This window comes from Pinus tabuliformis, chromosome 1_1, assembly GCF_031772625.1.
Source record: "Pinus tabuliformis cultivar Carrire ecotype Pingquan chromosome 1_1, CPIR1, whole genome shotgun sequence".
Lineage (NCBI taxonomy): Eukaryota > Viridiplantae > Streptophyta > Pinopsida > Pinales > Pinaceae > Pinus > Pinus tabuliformis.
In genome coordinates, this window is record NC_142297.1 from 565,643,026 (window position 1) to 565,655,162 (window position 12,137).

Genomic DNA, 12,137 nt, shown 5'->3' on the forward strand with positions numbered 1-12,137 from the left:
GTGACAGAGATAGGGTTTGAGATAGAACAGAGTCAGGAAACTGTTGCAATCGGGCAGAGAGGGCCAAGACTCTGTAATTCACATTTTATTGAATAAAGGATTAAGTGTGGTGTTGCGTGTTAATCCTGGTGTAGAAGTTCACTTATATCTGTATATCGGCGTTCTGGACCCTAATCAGGTATTTTCCTCTGTTTAAATGTTTTATTTATAAATCACAGCCATTTATGTGTTTTATCATTAATCGCTACCAATTCATGTTTAAGGTTAATATTGGGGCTAAAGCACTAAACCTTACTTAAAGTGTCTTTCTTAAAGTTAAGTAATAAGCATGTGGGTTGTAGTTGATGAGCGGAAAGTGGTATCTCATGCGCTCAAAAAGTGGTAAGTAGTATTATTTTGAGTCCGTGCGATTAGCCTTAGCGCTCGACACGTAGCACACCAAAACAACTTTTCTCGCGTGCTCTCAATTTGATAATGACCATGCTAGAGTTCATGCGAGAATCATTGGATCAAGCGGGGTCAATCGACGGTGGTGATCGTCTGGCTAGTTGGCGCGTGATACAACGTGATAGCCGTTGGATCTGGAAAGGTGAAATTGATCGTGCAGATCGAAGTGCTTGCTTCTGAGGAAAAGTTAAGTGGGATAGGTGATGATTAGGAGGAAAAGCGAGACCCTTAAAGAAAAGAAAGCCACGTACAGAATCTGTTTAAGCGAAGCTGATTGGTTATAAAGTTAACCATTAGTCTATTTTCCGACTACAACCTCATTTCATCAACCTCCTGCATCACAAGCATTCTTTAAAGTGATCTTTAGATGATCTTAAGGCTATTACTTGGAAAAAATAGGTAGAATCCAAACCATAAACATCTATTATATGGTCTCCTCTTCTTTCTAATGACCAATATATGATATACATGGCCTCTCATCTAATAGATCCAAATTCAAATTTCTTTCTCGATTTTTTGATGTAATGTGGAAGTGTTTGGGTATGTCATGGGGGATAACAAAGGATTGTGTGCCACGGTCACAAATTTCAATTGGGATAACAAATTTGTAGGTGCTCAAATACTCTTTGTAGAGTAATCTTTGTAGAAATATAAAAGTGACATGGTGTTTACGGTGATGGACCTACCAACATGTAAGGGGATCTCCCCGGTAAGAAGTCCCAATTAGACCTCAGACCGTTTGGTGTAGGAGTCCCGACAGTGGGTCGTATAGCAATGCCCTGACTGCGATTTCACACAGAGGCAACTAAGATAACTCTGTCGGTAACAAGGGTGTGACCGCTACAGTGAGTCAAGGAAGGTGCATGAGAGGTTCTAACACATGTGGGTTGAGATGAGTGCACCCCTTGGAAACCTGTAATAGTACTCGGATGGAAAGGGAACACATGAACGAAGGTGCATCACAAGCTAGAAAGCAAGTCAGCTTGCAATCCAAAGTGATGATTAAACCAATCATCAAATTTCAGAAAGATTCGTACATGCTCATAAAGAACAGTCCATACATGCGTGTGTAAGAAAGAAAATACATATGCCATTTAGAGTAAACAAGACAGCGGGAATACAATACAACATATGCACGAAACTTGTTGGCTCTTATTATATAACTAAGTGTAAGTTCCAGTCATACAATTCATCCATGTACACCTCCTAGCCCCAACATTGGAACATTACAGCCACATTCACCTGCTCTTCCAAAGAGATGTACTAGCTCCGTGCAGTGGAGAAGCCAAGGCGCATTACAATATTGTCCAAGATCTCTCCAAGATAGTCTTATCAGAAGCTTGGCTGACCAAAAGCCTATACAATGAGTTATGAGGTTCTATTTATAGCAAAGGGTGGGGTGACCCTTTGTGACAGTTCATCTACCCTCATGACTCTTCATCTACTCTATGACTGTTACATCCAACTGTTGACACTCGAACTTCCACTTGACACGACGTTACATTACAATTCACATGTGCTCAATGGCTTGAGCAAGCCATGCAAGACATCATTGACACTCGGTCCGTTGTGGTGAGACAAACTCTTTGACATGCTTGTGATGGTGAAGGTGGTGAGTCGATGCCAAGCTTGGTCGTCTGTGATGGTGTGCATGCACCCCATGGTGAAATCTTGTTGAAGCAAACTCTTGCCTCCATTGCAACCAATGCATTGGTTTGTCTCCTTCATCCAACACTTCTGCTAACATGCGCATGGTCTTCTTGGGTGCGCTGAATCGACAACACACTAATGCATAGTGTCTGTGATGATCTTCAAGTGTGTGCTAGTGGTTATGCGCATCAACTTGCCGAAGTACATGTTCAACTCCAGTTGGAATTGCTTCTTGTCTTTGCCTTGGTGAGTGTGCTGAATGGGTTGGATCGCATGCATGTGAAAAATGACATGAATCCCTTGCATGTGATCAACAACACTGCTCACCATGTTTGCTTCATGCCTGTTTCTAGGATATATATATAAGTTGTACGGGCGCAATTTCATCCGTGAGTACATGTTGCACCCACTATTGTTCATGTTCCTATAGCAACTCATTCGTCTGTTTGTGCAACTGCATGTTCTTCCTTGAGTTGTTGCTTCATCACATGCAACTCTTTCTTTGTTCCATTCTCTTTCTTCACGCGATCTTCATGTCACATCGTCACCTCATAGCCTAAGTCTCCAAAGTTGCTTTCATCATTAGTGAATATGCTTGAACTTGCAACTTTTTTACGCCTCTGTGTTGTCAACAACCTTCCTCTTGCATTCGTTGCATTCCTTCCATTCGTTGCGTTCATTACATTCGGTGCATTTTTTGCATTCGTTGCGTTCATTGCATTCACTGCATTCGTTGCGTTCGTTGCATTCGGTATGCTGCCTTCAGTTGTTGTTCATGATGCTACTCGTTGTGATGCTATTGTTGTGATATATTAATGTCCTTGTCTATGAACAACTTGATATCTTCATGAGTAGGCAAGCTCATATACATTTGATCGATTGCATCTCTAGGTGTGCTCTGAATGGTGTCTTCAACTCTGCTCTCTTGGAAACCATTGTACCTGCGCTACTAAGAGGCAAATGAACACCTACAATTCCTGGAGACATGGCAACACTCATGGCAAGCAATTTTGGCCAGGAGGTTGGGAGACTGACTGCCAAGACTATGCAAGGCACAATCTGGGCTGCTCACTGTTGGAATTGTGCAATGCACAAGTTCAACTGGCAATGGCTGCAGGCTTAGTGACTGCATTGCGCAATTTTTTGGGCCAGCAATCACTATCCTTCAAAAATGCGCAAAACAATCCTGGAGGACAGTCACTGGGTAGAAATGTGCATTTCTTGAGAGGAAGACGAAGCCTTCCCTCTCAGGATTGCACAATGTTGTCTTTGTGAGGCTCTTGGTGAGGCAGAGTCTGGGCCAAGGCTGCCCAGACTCGCCGTTGGGAAACTGACACAAATGTGAGTGCGAATGCATGGTGATACTGAGTGAAAGAAGAAGTGATTGATCATGCATGTAAACATTAAATGAAAGATTCAGTAAGCAGATCAACATGCATGTGGGTGAAGTGAGTCGCTGAATCAGCGACCGTTCATGCAAAATAGTTCCATGCATGTGATAGTATTAAGATAGCAACGAAAACTGAAACGATGATAATACAAGCTAGTATGTATCAAAAAAACAACAAGCGTTCACTGAAATCAAGTAGACAACGTTCATACGAAGCGAAACAAAAAAAGCGAGAGAAATGCAACACAAGTCATGGAAAGCGGGCCTACCCAAAACAGTTGAGTTAAGTGTGCCAAAAACTCATAGATGTGATGTGGGATGTCAGAGCTGCAAGGTTGATGTGAGGAATGAGCTCTGCAGCATCCGGTTGATGAGTTTTGATAACATCGAGGTTGTGACGCGCATGCCACAAATCTAGGGAAGTGACACTTGGTGGGAGGTTTCTGAAATGATCCTTGCATGTAACTTCCAACTGCTAAAAATAGATCCTTGGAACAAGGGATGCCTTCACATGTTATCTTGGGAGAAGCAACCCATGCGTGCAAGTTAGTTTTGCTCGGTCCTGGAGGGAACCGGTCAACTCAGCTACACATGCAAGAGACAACTCGACTGCTAGGAGAAAATGTGCATTTCTGGCTGGGAGCTGGGCTGGATGCCCAAGAGATTTGCGCAATTTCTATGCAGAGCATCTCACCGCTGCCCAGATTTGTGCAAATTCTGGGCTAAGCAGCCCTCGTGGGGAAAATTGCGCAATTTTCACTATGAGTGTTGACTGCCAAAATTGCGCAATTTTCACTATGAGTGTTGACTGCCAGAATTGCGCAATTCTAGAGCCCAGTAGGCTGCTAGTCAGGATTGCGCAATTTCTGGAGGGAAGGCTGGTTTCCCTCCAAAATTGCGCAATTCCTTGTGGGAGCTGCTCAACCTGCAGCTGGACCAAGTCCAGTTGATTAGCCTATGAGGGGAATGCATCGAGTTGTGATCAACAGGCTACCTTAGTGCAAGCAAAACACTGAAACTTGTGAACTTGACGAAGCAAGGCAAGTTGCTGTGAAGGTTGGAACGGAGGCTCCAAAACGAAGCTAAGGAAAATTTTTGGAGGGTGGTTGTAGCTGCTACAACACATGGTTTTTTTATATGCACCTTACTACCAAAGAGAATAATAGCATAGGTTCATATGACTCTAGTCCACAAGATTTGTGCTTTACTCAAACAATCAAAGTATTTTAGAGTGACAATGGAAATGAGGGAGTAACTCCTCAATCAATGGGTGTTGTGATTGCGCTCTATGATCATGCTAGAGGGTAATATGCTGGCTTAATCAATGTCAATTCTTATCTTGAATACATTTGTAAGGTTTAAAAAGAATGCATATGAAGTCATCTAATATATGTTTTAGTGCAACCACCTTGTCGACCATTGTCTTCTTATAGGTATTGCATATTTTTTTATGTGAAATGATTGTCTGTTTTGCATTGGATAGTTTAAGAAGCAATGCTCCATGATGTGACATAGGTAATTCGATTAGTATATTCAAAGTGTTTTTATTTTACAATTATTACCATGTATCCTTATTTCTACCTAGTTGGTGCAATCAAAGGGCTTCAACAAACTAACTACATCCTTATAATTGATGTTTATCTCAACAATGAAAATCCCTTAACATTTGTGATCATTAGTATTTTTCATAAATTGTGTTATGCACTCATACTATGGGTCACTTTGTAATGTTACCTTGAGTAGTGATTTTTCATGCTTCTTTATGCATTTTCACAAGCATACTATTGTATCTGTGACTCTAGGAATTTATATACCTTATTTTGAAATCTTCTGAAGGACTTAATGTCTCCAAGCCAAGGTTAGTATTGGGGTACCTTTTAGAGACTTGAAATCACGTTGTTCTACTTCAACAACTACATCCTTTGGATCATGCCACTTTGTATGGTGTTATGACCTTTTAGCAACTTGTTTGATGGAACTTTTCTCAATTGACATTGAGCATTCTTTCGAGCTAATTTGGGTTTTGATTTCATTCTTCTGATCCAATTTAGGTTTTTATCCATCCACATTATTAAGATATAGGTTTTTCATTCCACAATTATTGTTGTTTTATTTTCTCTCATTGGATTTAGTGGGGCAAAGTTTGGTTTCAATCATTTCAATTGCAAACATTATCCCATTAGTTTCATCAGGGATCCACTACTTTCTGCTTTGTCAATAATCAAGGTTAGCTTATGCATCAAGCTCATTGGATTTCTCAACACCAAATGTAACGACATTTACCCTCTCTCCTAAAACCATTGGAGGTCAATGCCTTTGTTTTTTTGAAGAAATGATAGGGATTCTAATTTTTAACATATGTTTGATCATGTTGTGTGTGCACTTAGGGATTGTTATTTGCATAGATTTATTGGTTTCCTATTCTTGTGGAGGAGTTGACATCCTATATCTAACCATATCTATTGCTGTATTTCGCTGTTGGTTCTTAGGATCTAGTTGAACATTTATTTCCTGATTTTTTGAGTTAGTTATTTCATGTAAAGCTATAAAATATTTTGGTTGTTAGAAAAGATAATTTAAGACTATATTTAACACTTTAATGTAGAACTTTTCTCATATGTGGGATTTCATAATATCAACAAATGACGATCCTTTCTTATCTCATTGTTGCCAATCCAAATTTGATGTGGGTCAAAGTTTTTTTGTTTTTTTGTTTTGTTTTTTGTTTTTTTTCCAGGAGTCCTTCAATAGATTGTTGGTTTGCACAGGGTTAACCCATGCTTCATGATTTGGCCAACAAAAACCCCTCAAACACTAGCATATTCAACACCAGCGAACAAGTGAGATCTCACCCAAGGTATCATGATTGGATTGCAAGAACCTTTGAAGGGTTTTGCAAGAAAATGGGAGATAGAGATGATTTAACTTCGACTACTTTCTTCAACCACCAAAATTCAAAATACAAAATAGATATAACCAATTACACAATAAAAATACTCATATTTGTCGCAATGTAGATATATTATGTCAAATAACTTTAGATGCATAACCATTACACATTAAAGCATAGCAATATGTTCCAACGTTGTTCATTAGCATTACATTACACAAACATAGACATTTATAACAATATTTCAAAGAAACAAGTCAATTTAGATTTTATTCATCATAGAAAAATCTTCATTAAATAGTAATAGGTACATCCTTCATCTTCGACTCTATAGTAATATCATCTTTCACATATATGCATCCTCTCTTTTTTCATCAATCTCTCATTCTCTCTTACAATTACAATTACCATTACAACTCATCCCTTCCATCAAAAGAATAAGAAACTTCATTCTCAACAAACATAACAACCTCTACAAGAGCCTATTAATAATAAAAATAACTACAACTTAACTGGCATGTTTTATTAACATCATAGATCTACATCTACCTAAAAAGACCAAAAACTGAATTTGTTGGGAGGATATAACAACAATTTGAAGTGTTGTAACTAAGTGGTTGGCTGCTACATTTTGTTGTTTCCATCATGGTCCTTCCCGTCTTCATCGCATATTAGATTTCCTTTGAGAGTGCATTAAGGGAGTATTATGAGAGAGAGCACCTTAACAAGAGAATGCTGCTCTTCCGAGGATACGCTAATGGACAATGTATATAGGGTGATAATGGATTTGAATGAAAAATGTAAATAGTTATGTTTTTAGATTTTTTTTTTTATTTAAATAGATTTATAATATTAAAAAAATAGAAAAAAATAATGGAAGAGAAAATTGAGAAAATTTTAGAAAAAAAAATCAATAAAAGAGAAAATTGAGAAATTTTTTACAAAAGAGTAAGAAAAAGGAGAAAATTGGATTAAAAAATTGTTGAGAATAATGGATTAAAAAAATCAATAAAAAAATAGAAAAAAAATTGCTAAATAAAAAATTAAAAAAAGAAAATCAAATAAAAGAAGAAATCACTCACAAAATAAAAGAAATGGGATATGAAGTTTTTATCGAGAATAAAAGAGATAACAACTAAACAATAGAGAAAGATGAATACGAGCGGAAATAGATAAAGGGGAAAGGAAAGAAAGTAAAGTTTCTGTTAAAAATAAAAGAAAATTATTTAAAAACAAAGGAAAAATAAATTGAAATTAAAATCATTTTCATAGAATAATAAACTCAAATTTCTAAATTATATTTACATGTGAATTTTTAGATATTATTTTGGGATTCAACTGTGTTAAGTAAGTCATTCAAGTATGACTATTTCCATGAGAAGTAGTCCTAACTTACTAATTTCTCATGATTTTTGAATAGTTCACTTAGCACTCATTGCAACGGGTGATGCTCAAAAAAAAATAAAGAAAAATAAATGAAAAGAAAGAACTTTGAAACTAAAACTGTGTTTAAAAAACACTAAACAGAGATTTCCAAATTATATTTACATCGGTTATAAATATGATTTTTAAATTTTTCTCTGGACCTTTATATTTATCATCTCAGCGCCGATGTGAGCCCACTGTGAAACTGCAAACTGTAAAATTAACATCAGTTTCATTCAAACGTGATTAAATTTATTTCCCACGGGTAACCCATACATCCAAGATCAATGTTCAGTCGCTCCTGGAAAATAAAATGAAGAACCCAACATTATGTTGGCGACGATTTCAATCATCCAGATATATAGTACTCACTATAAGCAACTGAATACAGATGGCCATCACCTATTCAAGTTGCTTCACATTCTGCCCAAGGACATTCATCAATAACCCTTATACGAACAAACCCTAACTCCGTGTAATGTCACCGCCATTATAATAATCCAAGGTTGTCCAAAAGAATTTTATTGCTCCAGAGAATATACAATAAATTAGAAAGGACCTTGAAAAGATCCATTTATTTCCTAGATTAACCTGAAGAAAGAAAACAGTGTACCAGATACAAAATACTCTGCCTCTACTCCAGAAAAGAATAGAAAAGAATAATACGACATAAATCAGAACTACATATATATATATGAAGAAAATAGTAGCCGCCTCTGAAAGGCATCAGAAAAATGGATCTGAGAACAGCCGCAAGACATCTCAGTAAAATCGACATGCCAGAAACGGAATGAAGGAAGCGACGAGGGCAGAGAATAGGGAGGGAAGGCCGGGCATTGAAGCGGCCCCTGCCTCCATTGTCGGACTGGGCGCAGCTGCCTTCACCTCTGTTGCTTCTGCTGCTCCCATCATCATCATGACAACGACCAAGAGGGCTACAGATACGCATTTGCCTGCGCCTGCCATTCTTTCTCGCACTCACAAGAAACCTGCTCCTGCTAGGTGATACTGAAATGTTCAAACGCTAAGCCCAGGCCTCGCCGAACAAATGTGAATATCAGAAAGACAAGAAACCTCCAAATGTGAAGCGAAAAACTTCTCCTCTGAGATTCGAACACTCAACCAAAACAGATGTGAGCGCACAATTTATACGGATTACCTGCGAGGAGTATGTGGCCGAAGGAGTTCGCAGAGGATCGAAACCACAATGGCGGCAGTAGAATTGTCCAGAGTAAGGGTAGGGGAGCACAGCGCGCGGGTGTTGAATTCGAATGGAGGGAAAGGAGTAGTCTATGGAAAGATCGCGCATGAAGGAATTACTCCCCGAGCCAGCGCATTCCCTTGTGCAGGAAGGATGTCAGGCGATCTGTCAGGGCGATCTGTCAGGGCGATCTGTCAGGGAATGTCAGGGCGGACCGGGAGGTTGGCAGAGAACGGGAGGAGCGATGGTGGCGGAAGAGGGGGAGATTTCCGGCAGCCGAAGCCGGACGATTTTCCGGCCGGTGCCGGAAAAGGGGCCATTCTACTGCCTCCATAGACTACTCCATGCCCGTATGCACGTTTTGACCTTTTTTAGCCGTCAAATACAAGAACTTTCAAAATCTACACGTTATATGGGCATGTAATAAAATTACAAGTTTTAATTATATATATATATATATTTTAATAATTTGTATTTGTTTAAATTTTATATTAAATTGACAGTGTAGGTACCCACTATCAGCTTACCTGAGTTGGACTGGACGTGTTGTATCATTCTATGCTTCCAGCACTTATGTGAATTTATGTAATTATCAATGTGACGGGACTAAGAGTCTAGAGTCCATATCCATCTTGTCTGGCCAGCATATCTAGATTTGTTTAAATTTTATATTAAATTGACAGTATAGGTACCCACTATTAGCTTCCCTGAGTTGGCCTAGATGTGTTGTATCATTCTATGCTTCCAGCACTTATGTGAATTTATGTAATTATCAATGCAACGGGACTAAGAGTCTAGAGTCCATATCCATCTTGTCTGGCCAGCATATCTAGATTTCAATATCATTAAGGCACACAATTAAAACGGGGAGCTCACCAACGCATTAATTGACACAACATTGTCAACATTGGCAATTTAGCATTGGTTTGGTAAGGCATTTATTATGAAGTTCCAATATTTATGAGAATTATCATTGCGTTAACTTTTTTTTCCAATCCGATGATGATCTGACTTCCATTTCCTACAAATTTCGTCCCAATTTTATCATAATCTCGATTCTCAAATGGTATGTGGGGGAAGTTGGAAATTGGAATATTATGCAGTGAATGCCCAATGCCCATCACAGTGCTGGAGCCTGGAGCTTTCTCATTTTCGTAGAGATACAACCTGTAAAAGAAAAAAAATGTCGAGTCGCAAATCCACAACTACTCAAGATAAGCTCTTCTCTTGTACTTTCTTGCTGCTATTTTTTTAGTTCTGCTATGTTATTACAGTGCTTTATTTCAATTTTAGCGATATTATTTTTAGTTTTGCATTATCTGATTAATATGATATAAAAGAGCGATGCAAATTTTTTTCCACAAGTAAAGTTTCAAGTTCTTTATATACATAAATTCCATAGGTCAAGAAGATTGACTACAAACGCCAAAGTGGTTTTGAAAATAGAGTGACATGGACTTGTCAACCTTCTCTAGTTCTCATGTCATCAAATCCACTCAATTAAAAACACCAGAAATTTCTGACCTGTTGAAAAATGAAGTAGCTTGTCATAATAAAACCAACATTTGTATTACACCCCAACTGTAAGTCAAGATTTTGGTAGGTTTTGATGTTTGAATCGCACCTAATCCCCAACTTTAGATCAAGTTATCGATTGTTCGTTTCATGCAAGTGTAGTTGACCTAGTTGCACACGAAATACAGGGACCAAAGATGTCACATAAATAGGGCTTTTGTCTTCTAATTGACAAAATGGATGGTCGACTCTCTTTGCCAGTGATCCACGACAATCAGAGAACATATATAGATTATAGGTCATTTTTCTTTTGTGAAAAACCCTGATTATGTCTTAGCCTTCTTTCGACTCTTCAAGTTTTTGTGTCATAGCCTCAATCTGTTATTCCATACAAACATCTTCTTCCGTACCCTAGTTGTCACGATTTCAAGTTAGTCTTCGATTTTTTACAGTTTATTCACAGACAAAGACTCCAAAACCTCTCTCGGCATATGTCTGATAAGTCTATATAGCCCCACATGCTCAATGTCATCCTTGACAACACAGCCACCCATAAATGAATTAATTTGATCATCACTCAGTTTACTTCGCTAGCCATTCATATATTTCTCAATCCTCTTTATCTCTATCTTACACATGTAGTCAAATGGATATCTATGGAATAGTCAAACATATAAACCTATGTAGAGATTAGATATATATGGAATAGTCAAAGTTTATAGATGGAATTGGATGCACGAATCTGTGACAACCTGGAGGGCGTTACAATCAATTATCGAACACAAAGCATCATGTACGTGCCTCTGGACCCTGGACTGAATAAGATTTACAGCTAGTTGCAATTACAATTTCCATGGCTGCCAGTGCCCAATTTCAATTTAAATGGAAAACAATGAAATAATTATGGATCAGCATGACTTCTAAGATTTACATGGCTATGTTAACAAAGATCTCTCTTTTGACCACCTCAAGATTCTCATGACTCTAGGGATCATATATGAACGTTCCATTTTAAACAGTTAATTATGATACCAGTTGCCAAACATAGACTTCCTCTATTTGAAGGAAGAGAACATTCCAATGATTTGTCAATTCAATAATAAATGAATATCCATAAAAACGCTTGCCTAGTCAAGGACGTTTCTACCTTTGGATCCTGCAAGTTACTATATATCGGCAAAACAGTTCTAACTAGAAAGAGAAAATTTACTATTGTGGATTAACGCTGGCCTATCCCAGGTTGTGGTTAACTCTCGACTTTGTATGTGAATGTTGTTCATGGTAGTTCATGCCTCTAATTTCCAAGCTTTCAAACTTCTCAACTGCTTTTTAATTTTCTGAATAAGAGTTTTTTTTCTTTTAACTATTTTTAAAGGGCAAGAAGTGGATTAATTTGATAATTTTTTTATTATAATAAGTCAATAGTTTAAAGTTAGGAATATATTTAGTAAGATTGGAAGCTTTTCTATTTACCAACTAGTAAGTTAAGAATATATTTAGTAAGATTGGAAGCTTTTTTATTTATCAACTAGTCTATATCTATCTTTAACTCTAGACCCAGTTGATTAGTGAATATAATTTGAAAATATCATATAAAACTGGTAAAAATAAATATTAAA

The 12,137-nt window shown here is 37.7% G+C and overlaps 1 protein-coding gene and 1 pseudogene across 1 annotated transcript; both read right to left on the minus strand.

Moving 5' to 3' along the window:
* Positions 1–8,308: 8,308 nt before the first annotated feature.
* LOC149214418 (uncharacterized) lies at positions 8,309–9,013 on the minus strand. Its single transcript, XM_089390904.1, has one exon. It carries the CDS (start codon positions 8,766–8,768, stop codon positions 8,565–8,567), a length of 204 nt encoding a protein of 67 aa, XP_089247030.1. The 5' UTR covers positions 8,769–9,013; the 3' UTR covers positions 8,309–8,564.
* Positions 9,014–10,503: 1,490 nt separating this feature from the next.
* LOC149214419 (uncharacterized) lies at positions 10,504–11,183 on the minus strand (annotated as a pseudogene).
* Between the last annotated feature and the right edge of the window lie 954 nt (positions 11,184–12,137).